The sequence below is a fragment of the Lepisma saccharinum genome, chromosome 2, assembly GCF_977018435.1.
Source record: "Lepisma saccharinum chromosome 2, izLepSacc3.1, whole genome shotgun sequence".
Taxonomy (NCBI): domain Eukaryota; kingdom Metazoa; phylum Arthropoda; class Insecta; order Zygentoma; family Lepismatidae; genus Lepisma; species Lepisma saccharinum.
Genome location: NC_139230.1, coordinates 108,417,210 through 108,435,798, shown reverse-complemented (window position 1 = coordinate 108,435,798; position 18,589 = coordinate 108,417,210). Strand labels below are relative to the sequence as shown.

At 39.1% G+C, this 18,589-nt stretch overlaps 1 protein-coding gene across 1 annotated transcript in view; it reads left to right on the top strand.

The window, feature by feature from the left end:
* LOC145984107 (KICSTOR complex protein SZT2-like) overlaps nt 1-18,589 on the top strand; it is a 324,200-nt gene that overhangs the window by 238,910 nt on the left and 66,701 nt on the right. Inside the window, exon 22 of the mRNA XM_083117530.1 lies at nt 10,272-10,523. Within this exon, the coding sequence (XP_082973656.1) occupies nt 10,272-10,523 (252 nt within the window). The remainder of the gene's footprint in view (nt 1-10,271; nt 10,524-18,589) is intronic.

Below are 18,589 nucleotides of genomic sequence, written 5' to 3'. Positions count from 1 at the left end.
TGGAAAAGAGAATGATACAAGCAAGCACGATACTCAATACTTTTCGTGGAGATGATATATCGGTGGTACAGATAAACCATGTTTAGAAATTATGTACACATTTTTACCATCAGATATAAAAGCTTCATGATAATGTAATGTGCATATTTTTTTTATTTTTTTTTTTTCAGATTAATTATCTATGCATGTCTTTCTTGCAGTGGTTACAAAAAAATATTGCCTTGTGAATAAACACTGGAAAGATCTATGCTGTTAAATTTTTAACAATCTCTGTCAAATTCTTCTATTATGTCTACAATTTTTAAAGGAGAACATTACAACAATACAACCTTGTGCAAGATTCAAGCCATTTGAAAAATGTGATTTTGTGTCATATTGATTTACTTGGACTTTTAACCAAGGGTTTACTTTTACTCTGATGTTTTGGAGACTTTTTCTGTCTCTCTCTCTGTCTTCATGAATTCAGTGTTAATTTATATTATTATGTGAGTTTCAAGACAGGAATATTGAGAGGATTGCTGAACAGTGATCCAGGTTGACAAGAAAGGCTGTTGAGATCTGGAATAATGTGTGTTGTGAATGAGGAACTGGTGTGTATTTTTCCATTTCATGCAGGTAGCCCAGACTACACCATGTCCTGAGTTGAATATGCAGCACAGCCATATGCCAATCTTTTCATGGACAGATTTGAACAAGAGTTTCTGGGCTCCCAACTCCTGAAATCACTCCTCTTTATCCTTTGGACATATGGGGAACCTTTCCTCTTCCCCTTTCTGAACCATCTTAAGCAGTTCAGCACTCTCAAACTCACCCCATCCTATTCCACCAGCAAAATCACCTGGAATGAATGTAGACATGTACAGTGCAGGAGGTCAGCAGGCAACATTCATCCACATAAAACCTACCAACCACATTCAATACTTCTGTTCCTCCAGTGTCCAGCTGTACCACACAAAAATGCCATCTCATTTTCAATCTGCCCCTCAGAGGCCAGATAGAGTTTAAGCCAGTAGCTAAGCACAATTCGAATTACAATTTTAAGTATTAGTGCATCTACCAGAATACTAGTGTTAACTGCTAGGTTACTTTGGAAGGAGTACAAAATATGCAATTTTAAACGATATAAATCATTGAAATTTTTTGACAAATGTGAATGCTATGTAAGCAAATGTTCTGAAGGAAGTGTATTCGAAGGGCATTATTAAATGTTATAATGCATTTGGTGGTGGTAGAAAGGACAACCTTTAATATTGGAAAGAATCTTGGTAAAGAAATGCAATCAAAGACAATTTGGACACAAGTGGAATGTTTGTCTTGTTGTAAGCTGCTAAAGGAAAAGAACAAGGTCATTGAATTTATCCCATCCCATCCATTAAACCTAGGAATAAAATATCTAGTACTGACATTTGATTATGATTGTGTGTTACTGTGTAGCATAGTACTTTACACAGCAAAACATACTGAGTAAGTAGCTTTGTATAATTTTATATTAGAGAAATATCAGTGCAAATTCGACTTAACAAAATTGTCAAGAGTAAGAAAATTCTTGCAGAAATGTCAGGTATCTACTCACATTCCATCCTGAAACTGCAACAACCATTGCAGACTGACTAGGCTTTGACGACTGGAGGTATTATCAGGTTTCTCATGTGTGATATTTTAATATCTCTACCTTACCCCTCCATTGGCTTTTCTAACTGTTATTATACAGTTAGTGTATTGTTTTTATTGTGTGGTTATAGATTTTTTTTATAAAGGGCCCATCCCTGCATTTATACACCTGCATAACATATTAGTAGATAATCATTTTTATCAGGAGCTTGTCCTTGTGTATTCAGGTGATGCAATAGTCAGGATACTGATGTGTCAACATAATAATTAGTGCAATATGCCACTAAAGAGAGGTTCCAAGCTTAATTTTTCTTGGTAAGGAATATATGCTGCATTAGTTTGTTTTTTTATGCATTCCATTATTGTATTGTATTCACAATTTTTTTGCACATCCCAGTTATAAATTTAGAATAATTTACTTTGAAGGGCAATTGTAGTATGCATTCTGTAAATATACATATTCCTCCTCCTTATAAAGCATAACTTTCTTAAGTACTTCAGTATATTGGTTACTATTAAGTTGTAGCAGTTGAAATGGTAGGTAGAGCCAATCTACTTTGTCTTATTTTGCTGTAGGTGTGTTCTGCAGAAAAGATACTTGTGATATGTCACATGTAGGGTGACCAGACATCCTCTTTTATCCAGATATGTCCTCCTTTTTAGGTGTCTGTCTGGCGTCCGGGCGGATTTTTTAGAAATCAATAGATGTCCATTTTTGGAAGGAGTATAGTATCAACCATAGTAAATGTGCTGCACAGAGGATGCTTCCACACATAACGATCATCATTTAAGGCAGATCATTTGGGATGCATTAAGTATTCAAACAATGCTCACCTAGCATCTGGGATCACATGATCACTTTCACAACTGAGTCATAGAAGTGTGCGGGATCCTGAAAAGTTGGTACCGAAATTGGTAAAAGAAATTTCCCATCCTGATCCCGGCTTCAGGAAATGATTTCCCTACTTTTTGGAATCCCTACCAGTTGGAATATTCCAAAAGATAATTTTAAAAGTGACGTTTTCTGCATTGTAAGTGTCTGACACTTCTCGAAAATTGTTAGTTTTCATTCCAGAAATGCAAAAACAATCACTTAAGGGAAAATGACATGTAGAATTTGAGATTTTCACAGCGTCGAGAAATTTTTACCATTTCTTGTACCGAAAATTTCTCAACTTGTGATTTAAAAAATTTCGCATCCCAACCAATACAGTTATGTCCTGCATACCCCTAGTCATAGGATTATTCTAATGCTTTCCTTTGTCCTCTGAGACTACTGGAACGCATGTAGTCTGTGCAGTTCCTTTTTGACTGATTGATTTGGTTTATTTTACTTCACTTTTCCGCCACTTTTGGCTAATCGCGAAGATGAGGATGAGTGCTGATATGATGATTTTGATGAAGGGACACTCACAAAGAACATCCATGTCCAGACCAGGATTCAAACCCGTGACCCCTGGCATTGTAGTGCGGCATGCTAACCACTCCACCAATTCCTTTTCCAGTCATACATACGCGATACATAAATGCATAGTGAGAATTTGATTTTTAAGTAATATTTACTTTTATGAAATAACGAAGCAAAAGTGTAAATTCAAAATGATCTTGCAAGAAAATATCCATCTTTTAAAGGATGGAAGAAATGAATATGAGGTGAAGTGTAAGGTGGTGTTGAAAGAGTGCTAGAAATGTTTGTGGCATTAAAATCATATTTATTGGCCCAATCTAAACTGCCTGAATTTTTAAATTGGTTTTTTGAAGTAAGTTAAAGCAAAGCTTACTTGATATATTTGCATTCACTTATGGGAATGTATTTCATTCTAATATTCAAGAATTAAGAAAGGAGTAAAATTCTGTGCTTCAAATTATAGATATTCATTATGACTCTCATTTGTTAAATAATAGATTAGGAGATTTCTTTCATTGCTTACATGTAAGCAGAAATTATTTAAAAAGATTGTATGGGAAGTATCTGTGAGCAGAGTGTTGATAAGATTTTTATATTGATTAAATTATGAGTAATGGCAAATGTATTGCCATTTTTTGCTGTGTCCTCCTTTTTCACCATGCTCTGTCCTCTTTTTTAATGTATATGTCTGGTCACCCTAGTCACATGCCATTTTACCATGGGCTGTCATTGTGTTTTCCATGTGCGGTGGTGATAGAAAACATGGTGAAGTTGAAGTGAACCACCAAATCAATTGAAATGTATTTGCTTTTTCATTGCAAGTTTAAATTGTGATATTCAACATCAAAGATATCTAAGGATATAAATGCAGCATTTGGTGAAACAATCATTTGGAAAATTCTGGTAAGATTCAATGGGTCTCCAAATGGACCTTATTGTTACCATTCTGCCCTCTCTATGTAGGACTGCCTTGACGGGGTGAGGGGGCTTAGTTGGGAGGCCATTTTCATCTCATCATTTCATCCATTCTTCACATCCATATCTCACGTTTTCACCATTCCATCACGTCATTGATCTCCATATCTTTGACATCCCTATAACTAAGGGTCCTGCTAGAGGAGACAACCTCGATAAAGAAACCTATCCCAAGGTGTGAGTTGCACGTGCCGATGGGACAGTGTTGGCTGCAGGGGTAGGTGCAGTCGCGAATGTGGCCTCGGGGATTTCGGTTTGGTCCTCGAGTAGCCTCCATTTTTGGGGGTAGGCCTTCCTCGGCATAGAGGGCATGTCGAGGCGACAATTTATGGACCCTCCACACTAAATATAATTTGTATGGGTACAAAAAACAACACAAATGGGGGAAAACCCCCAAAACGAGCGTGGCCTTTGAGCCCGCTTCATTTGGTGGAAAAGACAAGTAACGTGCCACGTTATCTTGTAATTAGCATAGTACAGAATACCGATAGTAATGATGATTCTGCAACAACAAAGAAACATGGAGCTGCTACATTGAAGGACTTGTGACCATTTCTTATCAAGAAACAGCTAGACTACGCCGCTGGTTCAGATGTACCAGAAATATAAAAGCTGCGAAACGGGAGTCTACTTATGCAGACCAGCACAGATCGCCAGACAAACAACCTTTTAAAGCTAAGATGTTTGGGCGACTTCCCTGTTAATGTTGAACATCACCATCAACTTAACAGTAGTAAAGGTGTAATTCGCCACTGGGATCTGCTAAATGCTGAGGAGGAAGAGATCCTTGAAGCACTCTCAGACCAACATGTCACCGCAGTGCAGTGAATAAAGACGCGAAAATCCAGAGAACTTGTGCCAACTGCTTCCATTATACTGATGTTCCAAACGACCACTCTCCCAGATAGGGTACGGGCTGGATATTTGAGACTGAAAGTCCGGCCGTACATCCCTAACCCAATGAGGTGTTTCAAATGCCAGCACTTTGGGCACACTCAGCCTTCCTGCAAGGCCACTACCGCCCTTTGTGGTAAGTGTAGTAAGCCTGATCATGGGACCGAACCTTGTTCTTCTGGTCCCAAATGCATTATTTGCCAAGGCGAGCACCCAGTCTGGCATCGTGACTGCCCCTCTTTCCAACAAGAGAAGAAAATCAGAGAGTTGGTCGTCACAGAGAAAATCTCCGCTGGTGAAGCAAAACAACGTCTCCGTGAAAGTATATGCACCACTTTACCTGTGCCATTCGCTACAGTTGCTGCAGCTGCTCTTGCACGTAGGGGTACAAACTAGCGACGTGTCCACTCAAACAACAACATTTCCCATCGTAGCTCGCCCTGCTTCGAGGAAACCAGCAACCACGCCTCGCTCCACAGAGAAAAAGTTCAAGCAGGTCATACCAAAGAATATTTTCTCAAGTCCAGTAGCTCTCTAGTCAGGGTGGCATTGACCACCCTGAGACTTAAAGCGCAGCTGAAAGCTGCCCGGCGGGGGCTGAAAGCACCCACCCCCACTCCCCCTTCTTCATCCCCTTTGCCCTCTGTGTCCTTACCCGAGGACATGAGACAGGACGAAGCCGCGGATGAAGAATTTATGAAGGTGACAGGGCCTAGAAATAGAGTATGCCTTAAAAGGTAACTATCATACCTACAGCCATGGCTTATTGTCTCCAATGGAACCTTAACGGTTTCCGAACACATCTCGAGGAACTGCAAATCTTAATATCTGAATTTGACCCTGCCATCATATGTCTCCAAGAGACACATTTTTGTCCAAATGAATCAGTGATTCTGAATGGATACACGCTTTACCGCACCGACAAGCTTCCTAAGGGTCGTCGTGCACACGGTGGTGTTGCAATCGGTGTTCGAGATACCATCCACTCAACGCCAATCTTTCTCACCACCCCCCTCCAAGCTGTTGCCGTGTGGGTCCATCTACCACAGCCAATATCTGTGTGCTGTGTCTACATCACAAGGGAGGAGCGATTCTCCCTTGAGGACCTCCTTTCTATATTCGACAACTTCCGTCTCCTGTAGTTCTTTTGGGCGATTATAATTCCTACCATCGTTTGTGGGGCTCCGTTCGTACAGAGCCCCGGGGTCAAATTGTAGATCAATTCTGTGAGGCATCAGCTTTAACGTTGCTGAATGATGGGACTCCCACATATTTCAGTTCTTCCTCAGGCACATACTCTGCGTTGGACTTGTCCTTCTGCAGTCCCAGCCTTGCTCCTACCACATCTTGGAGCCTTCACCCTGATCTCTGTGGGAGTGATCACTTCCCACTCTTTCTAACTTTCGAACACCTCCAGCACTCACGTGAACAACCACCTCACTGGCATCTCAGTCAGGCCGACTGGGGTGCCTTCGAGCGTGCAGTGGACCTTGAAGTCGATCTTGCGTTGACTTTGCCAGCCATCGACGCCTTAGATATATTTGTGTCACGAGTGCATGATGCTGCACGCACCTCCATTCCACATCCCAGTGGACCTGCGAGGTGACGCCCAGTCCCCTGGTGGACTGCGGAGATCAGTGCAGCCATCAAGGACCGTAATCATGCCCTAGATTGATTCAAGAGGAACCACACTGCCACAAATCTTGAGCAGTTCCGCATTAAGCGTGCCCGTCGGCTCATTCGAGCCAGTAAGAAGGCATGCTGGGTCCAATACGTGTCTTCTCTGACGAAGCAGGCTTTGTCGAAAGCCGTTTGGACCAAAGTACGTCGCATCCAGGGGGGTACATCTACTCCTCTGAGTGCTCTGGAGCACGATGGGATGTTGTACACAGATTCTGGAGACATAGCTAATATCTTGGCCACACAGTTTTCTGATGCGTCTAGCTTGGAAAATTATGAACCACGTTTCCGCCGTGAGAAGGACCATCAGGAACGACGCCCTCTAGTTTTTCGAAGTCATAACACTGAGCCATACAACTCTCCATTCACTGAATGGGAGTTCGATCAGGCGCTTCGGGATTCTAAGAATACAGCTCCTGGAGTGGACAAGATTCACTATGAGATGCTTCGTCATCTGCCCATTGGAGCAAAACATTTCCTTCTGGCGGTATTCAACAGGCTTTGGTTGGAGGACTCTTTCCCTACCTCCTGGAAAGAAGCAATTATCGTTCCCATCCTGAAACCAGGTAAACAATGCACCGCAGCCTCGAGTTATAGGCCTATTGCCTTAACTAGCTGTGTGTGCAAGTTGATGGAACGCATGATCAACAAGCATCTCACCTGGTTTTTGGAGGAAAACTGATAAGTAATTTTCAATGTGGTTTTCGCTCCAACCGTTCCACACTGGATCATCTGGTTCAGCTGGAAACACACATTCAGGATGCATTCCTCAACAAGGAACATTTAGTTGCAGTTTTATTTGACCTCCAAAAAGCATATGACACAATGTGGTGCTTTGGCATCATAAAGCAGCTCCATTCTTGGGGCGTCCGTGCCCATATGGCGTACTTTATTCAAAACTTTTTATCTCATCGTTTTTTCCGAGTACGTGTTGGGAGCTCTTTATCGGATCTTCACGAACAAGAGAACGGTGTCCCGCAGGGCAGCGTACTTAGTGTGACTCTGTTTGCCATAGCAGTGAACAGTGTTATGGCAAGCATTGTTGCCCCTGTACATGGTCTTCTGTATGTAGACGACCTCACGATCTTTTGTCGCTCACGGAATCTCTCGTCAGCTTCTCGTCAACTCCAACTGACGATAAACTGTTTGGTTGAGTGGTCCTCCCAAACAGGTTTCACTTTCTCATCCACGAAATCCGAGTGTGTTCACTTTTGTCGTCAGCGTACATGTCATGTAGATCCTGACCTGTACATGGGGAAATCTCCCCTGTGCTTCGTGAATGAGGTCCGCTTCCTGGGCCTCATTTTCGATAAGAAATTAACATGGCTACCTCACCTTCGCCAGTTAAAGTTCTCTTGTCTTCGAGTTCTCAACCTTTTACGTGTTTTATCTCATACTTCTTGGGGTGCTGATAGGACGGTACTGCTTCGCCTGTACCGTACACTCATAAGGTCGAATCTTGATTATGGATGTGTTGTGTATTCTTCTGCCCGCCCATCTAGACTTCGCATCCTAGACACCGTCCACCATGCTGGTATATGTGTGTGCTCTGGTGCCTTTTGTACCAGTCCAGTCGCCAGTTTATACGTAGAGGCATCTGAGCCGTCGCTGTCTCTGCGAAGACAGCGGCTGGTAGTGAACTACTTCCTCCATCTTCGCTCGATGCCCTCACATTCATCCTATCATGCCGTATCAGATGAGGGTAGGCTGGCAAGGTATCGGCTCCACCCTAGTGTCACTAGACCATTTGGTGTTCGTGCAGACGAGATCCTGTCAGCACTTGGTGTTGACAGTGATCTTCCTGGCATCTCTCCACTCATTCCGCCTCTCCCTACCTGGGAGTTTCCTGCACCTTCCATCGATTTTTCTCTGACTGCCCTTCCAAAAGCAGAAACACCAATGGTTGTATACCAGCAACGGTTTTTAGAACTTCGTGCGAAGCACCCCAATTTTAATGTGTTTTACACGGATGGGTCCAAGACAGTCGAATCAGTTGGTTGTGCCTTCGTTCTAGACTCTCAAAGTTCCAGTTACTCAATACATCCTGCCTGTTCCATCTATACGGCAGAGTTGTACGCCATTCTAAAGGCACTGGACTTTGCAGACGTCAATGGTCTGAAGAAAGTCCTTGTGTGCAGTGATTCGACCCGCGTGTTGCAGACTCTGGATTCGCCGTATTCCCGGCATCCGGTAGCGCAACGCATATTCAGACGGCTTGTGTCCTTATCTGCCAGTGCGGATGTACACTTCTGTTGGGTCCCTAGCCATGTGGGCATCCAGGGGAACGAAGCAGCTGATGCTGCAGCCAAGTCTGCTGATGCAGATAGCAACGTTCTCGTTCACCTTTTTCCAGCTAGCGACCTGCAGAATGTGTTCCGTTGTTGCCTTCTTGACATATGGCAGGCCGAGTGGGATATGGAAACGGGGAACAAGCTTCACGCTGTTAAGCCCACCATAGGTGCTTGGCGTTCCTTGTCCTGCCCCTCTCGGCGAGAAGAAGTTATTCTTACCCGCATGAATCTAGGACACAGCCGTCTTACACATAGTCACTTGCTACAAGGGCTGGACCCTCCGTTGTGTCGTGTTTGTAATGTTATTTTAAGCATTCGACACATTCAACGAGAATGTGTCGATCTTGCTTACCTCCGGCAGACTTTTAACCTTTCCGGCTGTTTGTCATCCCTCTTGGGTGATGACAGCAGTATTTTATCAAATGTTTTTAGTTTTCTGCAAAGAGCTGGACTCTTCCACCATCTGTAAGGATGTTTTTAGTTTGTTTGTTCTGACTTTTTAATGTGTTGTGTTTGTCTCGTGCAGGTCTTTTTACAACCTGCACTTTTAGTTTTTCCCAAGGGGCTATTTACTCCCCTTTTTTAGTTTTCTGTCAGAATTTTAGATAAGGGGATATTTCCCCGTATACATAGAAGGGTGCAAAATGGCCTTAAGTGCCAACGCACCCATAAATTTTAAATCAATCAATCAATCAATTACCATTCTGTATCCAATAATGGAGGTATTTATTGAATCTGATCCACACCAAACTGTATGGAGATCGTACAGAAGTGGTGCATTCATTGTTGGATATTTTCCTGACATCTAGTACTAGAGAGGAAATTGAGCAGTGGGTGATATGTGTTCTAACTGAGGAACCCAAGACATATCACTTCAGAGTGTAATCCTCTTTCCTTACCAGGAAGAAATTTTCACTGTTAGAATAATAGGCTCTTGACCCTATACTTTTTTTTCGACATCTCTCCGAGAGGATTTTCAACTATGCTTGTTGTATATTGTTGCAATGATTTAACTGTTCCCAGCATGATTCAAGACTCCATTACTCGGTTTCTCAAAGCCAGATTTAATATCCATACATCATTGGCTGCTGAAGACTTGTTGGATTGATCATAACATGGCTTCAGCTTTTATGTTTGCTTCCAATTCTCCAATGAAATCTGCTGTTTCAACTGCAACAACTAGGTAGAATAGTGTAGAATAGGCATATCAACATTCACCAGAAGAAACATGGTAAGCTGATGTTATTTGATTTCTATTATTGACATTTTGTTGAATCCTGATCCTGTAGTTTTAATCATTATGATATGCATGATAACATTTGAAACTAACTTTTGTTTTTTTCAAACCTCATCAATCGATGTTTACCTGCATGAATTTCATAAATAATTTTTTAAAAAATATTTTTTTATAGAGAACTTTATCCAAAATATATCATGGAAAAGAAACTTGGAAAGTTCAGAACTGTGTCTACTACAGCTTCTCATCCATGTAATAAGTTCTCTGAATTTAGAGGTTTATATGATGCTGATATGAACCCTACAACACTAAAAGCAGAAAAAACTGAGGAACACACATTAGCAGACATTAAAACTGAAAACTCTATTCCTCCTGAGAAGCAAGTTAGTATGGCTGGTTCTGCAATAAGGACTCAAATTAGCATAAGGTGAGCTATTTTGATTTGAGTTTTATGGTAAGCCTTTCTTATTTACTATTTTCCCTTGCACATTAGAACTTACGAATTAGTTTTACTTCTTGTGGCCTAAAGTTTATCAGTTTCTTCTTTGAAGAAACAAGAAAGTACAATGGTTAAACATGTTTAAGTGATTTTTTCTTATTAATTTTTACACATACTGTAGTGTGTTGTGTTGTACAAAATTTTATATTCAATTTATATATGGTTGCCAACAAATAAAAATAAACTTGCAGAGAAGAGGGAAAGAATAGTGGGGACTTGAATTTAATAAATAGTTCCAGGTCCTCATATCAAATTTTTGGGCTTGGCACAAAATACAATAGCTGGCCCCTGATGAACACAATCACATAATTTTCCATTTTGAATACACAATGATCATACTTTAAATATATGGACATACCATATATATATCTGTTCTTTTTATACCATTTACCAAGCATGAAGTTATTATTAAAGAAAGACAGAATATTATAGTTTTTTAACTTCATATTCACCGAAGATAACTTCTTCTAATCTTGAGGTCATTTTTATAAAGTGCATAAATCATTATATCACAGAGTGCACTGTCTAAATAATTGTTTTTCACCTCACATTTTCCTTATACAACAAATAGAGCCAAACTAAAAAGTAGGGAGAATGACAACAGGTATTCAAAAAAAGGAAAATAAATTACTGAATTGACACCTTGTGGTGTGTTTTGAGTGGTGATTTCAGCTCACCATAGTGTTGTCTTATGTATTTTATCTGCTTTACAATATACCAGATGCTGTTAATATTTGGCACCTTTGTGTGAAACCCTGCATGCTACTAATTGCAAGTATTTTTTTTAAACTTTCAAGAAATGAGATTTAATACAAGACTGAATTTGTAGTGATAATGCTGTCACTTCGTGATCAGTAGGTCCCTGGTTTGATATCCTGTGGAGGCACAGTATTTTGGATTCCACTTTGAACTGAAGGCCCAATGTTGATAGGTTATCTGAGCATAAGATAAACTTCAAACAAACTTTGATGATATTTTTGAGACTTTATACTACTGTTTAGGCCCAGATTTAGGGAAAGGAGAGACTTGGCAGGCTACAACATCCAATTCATTTTTTGGTTCCGTGCGACTTACTCACTGTCATATATAAGCATAAATTCGAAATTAGTTAATTTACTTAAGTAAAGTGAGTATATAGTTGTCATAGACGATGTTTCGGTGGCAACTGCCCCCTTCTTCAGGTCATGAAGTCTGCTATTATGTGCATACGTAAAGCTTCGTCATTTAGAAAGGATCAAAGTATATGTATGGACAGGTTAAATGTTAGGATGACTAATGACTAAAACATGGTAAAATTGCTAAAACTGCTATAAAAATTGTTAAAACGCGTAATGTTACTTTATCACAGCTCCATATTGACAGGAACAAGTATGTTCAATTACTATTAAAAATTGTTAAAACCGGTGAGGTTACCCTAACACTCATACACGTAGACAGGAACTGGTATGCTTTCAAATGCTCGAGGTTGCGAGTGAGTCACTTTTATCCTTCCCCTTACTCCCCCTCTCCTGCTGTTATGTAATTTCAAACGAGAAGTCGCGTATGATACTTGCCTCCCACTCAACGTCTGGGTTAACCTTGAAACTGATTTCTTTATATTCTTGATTATTCCATTTCTTCAACATTCCTAACCAAATTTCATCAATATTCCCATCATCCCTATTCAGCTTATTTTCTCTATCTTTACATATAAATGAGGCCTCGTAAACATTCCTGCTTAATAATTTGTCTTCCTTGCGTATAACTTGCCGAGTGATTATCTCATGCTCCTCTTCTAATACATGCTCTGATAATCCCGTGCGGGGGTTTAAGTTGGGTGAGAAAAATATGCTCTAAGGTTGAAAATAAAGATGGAGTAAATAAGGGGGAGGAAAAAGAAGAGGAGGATGTAAGTGAGGAAAAAGGGGAATATAGGTAAGTGGCTATCCCGTACTTCAGGGGAGTGTCGGAAAAAGTGGAAAAAGTAACAAAAACATACAAAATTAAATGTGGGATGAAAGCCCCTAAATGCATAGAAAAACACTTTAGTAGTTACAAAAGAGAGGGGAAAAGAAATTGCGATGAATTAGAAGGAAAAAATGGTGTATATAGAATCAAATGTCAGTGTAAGAAAGAATATGTGGGGCAAACTGGCAGAAGTATGGGGATTAGATGGAAAGAGCATGATAAAGATATTGGAGATGGAAACCCCCGCATGGGATTATTGGAGCATGTATTAGAAGAGGAGCATGAGATAATCACTCGGGAAGTTATACGCAAGGAAGACAAATTATTAAGCAGGAATGTTTACGAGGCCTCATTTATATGTAAAGATAGAGAAAATAAGCTGAATAGGGATGATGGGAATATTGATGAAATTTGGTTAGGAATGTTGAAGAAATGGAATAATCAAGAATATAAAGAAATCAGTTTCAAGGTTAACCCAGACGTTGAGTGGGAGGCAAGTATCATACGCGACTTCTCGTTTGAAATTACATAACAGCAGGAGAGGGGGAGTAAGGGGAAGGATAAAAGTGACTCACTCGCAACCTCGAGCATTTGAAAGCATACCAGTTCCTGTCTACGTGTATGAGTGTTAGGGTAACCTCACCGGTTTTAACAATTTTTAATAGTAATTGAACATATTTGCTCCTGTCAACATGGAGCTGTGATAGAGTAACATTACAGGTTTTAACAGTTTTACCATGTTTTAGTCATTAGTCATCCTAACATTTAACCTGTCCATACATATACCGTGATCCTTTCTAAATGACGAAGCTTTACGTATGCACATAATAGTCGACTTCTGTATACTCACTTTACATAAGTAAATTAACTAATTTCGAATTTATGCTTGCAACATCGAAGCCTTTATCCGAGAAAGAGGTTTCACTTGGAGAAAATATTTTAAAAGGGGGCTCAAAATTAAAAATAATAATAAGATACTCGAAATGTGGTAAAAATATAAATAATACAGGGTCATCCGTTTGATATGTCAGAAAAGTAAACCTTTATACACAAGAGGTTAAAGTACGTATCTGTGAGCAGCTTGTTGTAATATAAGCACAAAGGATGTAAGTTTCGAATGAGTGGAGGTTTACAGACTTCGGCCACATGGCAGCGCTAATGTGTATGGTAACAAAGTTGGTGATCACGTCACAACAGCACACACAGTGTGTCGTATGATATGCGAAATTTTCCAGTATTACATGCATGTTACTGCCGCCACGCAGCTGAAGTCAGTAAACCTCCACTCATTCGAAACTTACATCCTTTCTGCTTATATTACAACAAGCTGCTCAGAGATATGTACATTAACCTCTTGTGTATAAAGGTTTACTTTTCTGACATCTCAAACGGATGACCCTGTATAACCTAAATGATATAACTGAAATTGTATATAGGGGCTGCTCATGCTGTTTTTAACCCCAGGCCTCCACATATGAAGATCTGAGTATGAAAAGTCTATAAGATTACAGTAAATCATTGCTTGTAAGCATAAAGCAGTAACAGACTTTATTATTGTTTCACCTGTTTTTATCGAATAAAATAAATTGTTTTTATTTACTAAAAAGGCATGGCAACATAATAAAAGGAATTCTACTTGATTGTATGAGAAAGATTATCAGTATTATTTAGTCATTCACATGGACACCTTTGATAGCAGGGCCTTGGTACTGTGTGTTCCAACTGATCCCCCTATGTGAGGACCCTGGTGGAAGATGGAATTTCATAGCAGGTATCAGACAAAGGCATGCCATCAATTTTTTCCCAGGGTATGCTACACATTGCCATGTAATATGCTTAGTGAGAGGCTTCCCAAAACAATTACAAATAGTGTCAAGTACAATCCTAAAGCTCTCTTTGAATAGTTTCTTGTATGGAAAACCATTTTTTTCTGTACCATAATATTAGTCCTTTTTTTAGACTGCAGATTGAAGGTAGTTGACTTTTTTTTAGACTTGCTTGATACACACAAAAGCTAATGGGGACTACATTCAAACCTCTGAATCCTCATCATGCAAATTGAACTCATAATTCAACTAATAATGAAAACATAGATGTGTTTTAAACACTCTTGTTTTCTGCTAATACAGTAAAATATTTTCTTTTCTTTTGTACATTGTGGTGAATGTTGAATCTGACCAAACCTTTTTGCATAACAAAACTAAAATTAATGTATTTTATGTTTGAATAAAAATTAAATGACCTCAACACTATCAGAAAGATAATATGAAAATGTAATCATAATGTCGAACTGCATGTTTCAGTATGTATTTTGGGGAATAAAATTTTAACTTGGCAAAAATAACAAAAGAGATGATATTTAACTAATCCACGATTTTAACTACACAGGATTTGAGCCAAACACCACTGACTTTTGCACATCATTTTAAAATATGACAATATAAAAGACACCTTAATAAGAGGATCTCTTGCCTTTCTAGTCATATTAATCTTTACTGTATACACATCTTTTCTAAGGCTTTACATTCATTCTCATTTTAATTTGCAACTTTCAAAATGTTCTCTCAAATTAATTTTCCTTACTTTTCATTATTGTTCTACTTCTCTGAGCTATAATTGTGATGATGATTATAAATGATGTGATCAAATTTAAGAAGGAACAAATGCAAATGGATTCCTATGTTCCATATGAGGAACTGAACATAAACTGATTAGTTTTGATGTTACCAGATTATTGATTTCATATTTTGGATGCATGCGACTTACTCACTATCATATATAAGCATAAAATCAAAATTTGTTATTTACTTACATACAGTGAGTATATACTTGTCAAAGGCAACATTTCTGTGGGAACTGCCCCCTTCTACAGGTCAAGAAGTCGGTTTTACGGAAATCTACAAAGCCTCGTCATTTAGAAAGGATATAGGTTTTTACGTGGACAGGTTGAATGCTAGGATAACAAATGACTAAAACAGGACTATTCCCACATTTTAAAATCCCTTAAAACTCATTATAAGTTTTAACTCATTACAATCATCATCACAATTATAACTCAGAGAAGTAGAACAATAATGAAAAGTAAGGAAAATTAATTTGAGAGAACATTTTGAAAGTTGCAAATTAAAATGAGAATGAATGTAAAGCCTTAGAAAAGATGTGTATGCAGTAAAGATTAATATGACTAGAAAGGCAAGAGATCCTCTTATTAAGGTGTTTTTTATATTGTCATATTTTAAAATGATGTGCAAAAGTCAGTGGTGTTTGGCTCAAATCCTGTGTAGTTAAAATCGTGGAGTAGTTAAATATCATCTCTTTTGTTATTTTTGCCAAGTTAAAATTTTATTCCCCAAAATACATACTGAAACATGCAGTTCGACATTATGATTACTTTTCTGTATTATCTTCCTAATATTGTGATGAGATCATTTAATTATTATTAAATGATAAGTTTTAAGGGATTTTAAAATGTGGGAATAGTCCTGTTTTAGTCATTTGTTATCCTAGCATTCAACCTGTCCACGTAAAAACCTATATCCTTTCTAAATGACGAAGCTTTGTGGATTTCCGTAAAGCTGACTTCTTGACCTGAAGAAGGGGGCAGTTGCCACCAAAACGTTGTCTTTGACAAGTATATACTCACTGTATATAAGTAAATAACAAATTTTGATTTTATGCTAATACAGATTATTGAAATTGATATAAATGTTAAAAGATTGAATGCAACTGCATGAAAACCTTCAGGGTAACTCAAAATGTGGTGGTTTGAACTCAGATGACCACCAACTAAGGGGCTACACAGAAGGTATCTCAGAATTTTGAAATAGGTTTTTATATTGTATGCAGCTTTTGAAGGAAACTTTGGGCGAGGGGGACATTGGACAGCCATTTTCAAATGCATACAACAAGTGTTTTTGGTTTCATTGAATATATATTATATATCTGAGACACTAATCGATATGAAGAAAAACTTGGGAAGTTTTGTGCCCACTTGGCACATTTATGCTGTTTGGCCACTGCTCTGCCAAGATCACTAGTGTAACATAATGGCATATAACCAGCAGAAGGTATATTGTATGTTGGAGTTGGCATAGATTGATTCCATCACAATGGTTCAAAGATATTTCTGCATGCTTTTTGGTAGTAATCTACCATCTCGGAAGAACATTTACTCTTGGTATACAACACTTTGAAGAGACTGGGTCTGTGTGTAAAATGAAGAGCACTATGCTGCTGCATACACCCGATGAGTCTGTGAACAGAATTAGGAAATTGTTCGCAAGAAGCTCATGAAAATCCACTCACCATGCTAGTCCTGAACTGCAGGTAATTGATAGCAGCTGCAAAGAGTGATTATTCATTCCTTTGGTGCAGAGGTACCCTTCCCCCCAAACCCAATGGCACGTCCCCCAATTCAAGGCATCTATTTAATAATATAACCCATGGCTCTACAGCCTGTAAGGGCCTTTGCCTATTTCTCGACTGCCAGTCTCCCTCCCACAATCCTACCTAGAGGTGTGGACATCTTCAACCAGTAATGGGGTGACGTGAGGCCAGCACATCGAATCCCCAGCCATTATAGGATATATCTGTGACCAGGTTACGCTACTCACTCATAGCTCCCCACCTTTCCTCATGATGATGTGTTGCCACTAGTCCTATACACAGGCTGAAAACCCAGAGACTGAACCCAGGCAGACTCAAACCCATGCCATCCCGCAGTCGGAGTCCAAGGCATAGAGCCTTACACCGCACAGCCACGGAGGAGGACAAATCATGTCATCTGTCCCCCCCAATGCATGCCATGTGTCCCCCCAAATTGTATCATGCTTCCTCCAAAATAATATCATGAATCCTCCAAATCATGTCATTCGTCCCTTCAAACCAAATATTCATCTCCTCAAACCATGTCATAATCATAATCCCCATAAAATCTAAGACAATAGTAACACACAAGAATTGGAAACTCCCCCTCAATTTAATGCCCAATCCCCCCTCACTAAAATACCTGCCATAATCTAAATCGCCAGTCCACATGCTACGTCTTTCTTGTGCATGCACGAAGTGTGCATGCAAGACGTAGCATGTGGACAAGAATTTTAGAACTGAGCACATTCGGAAATTGTCAAGCAAAGACTGAGCCCAAGAGCATAGATGTCTGCGCAAATCTCAAACATCTGCGCAATCAAGTCTGTGCATGTGGACGCTTCCCTCAGTCTTTTGTACAACTGTCACTTAGTTTCCCTTTGACCCTAGTGCTGAAACACTATTAATGGAATTCGAAAATGTTGCTCTCTTTTTTTCTTGATAAATTCGTTTTTGTGCGATGAAAAATCTTCATCAGTGTTCACGTGAGTTATTAGCGGAGTTCATTTATTTATTTATTTATTTATTTATTTGAGAAAATTTCAGATACAGCACAGGTGGTCATTTTACACTGAAATTGTCAACAATGAGAAAGCAATAATTATAATAAGCATAAAGATAAAAAAATTTAAAAAATAAAATAAATAAATAAAAAATAAATAAGAAATAATTAAGAGTAACAAAACAACATAAAAGTGAATAGCAAATGAACAAAAAAATAAGTAAGAGATGGCACTATGTGATATTAATTACAAGTATTTTTTCTGATAGAAGACCGAAAGGCAAACTCTGAGGAAAATATATCAATATTTGAGGGGAGATCATTGTATTGTGTGGCAAGTCTATAAAAGAGAGATCTTTTTTGAATTTCCAGTCTAGGTTTTTTTTGTATAAAATAACCTTGTATTGCGAGTTGTGTGCATAGGTACTCTAAAGTGGAATTCCTCAAGGAGTGTGTTGCAGCGGATTTTGCCATTCACAATTTTGTATAAGTAACTGAAATCATTCTGCAAACGTCGCTGATAAGCTGTTTGTAAGTTTAGAAAAGACAAGAGATGCGGAGATGAAAAATTGCATAATGAGGGAACCCTATGACGGACTATAGCTAGGAAGAAGTTAAAGACTGAATCGATTCTGGAGAGGTGAGTGGGACATGCCATGGACCAGACGGGAGAGCAGTA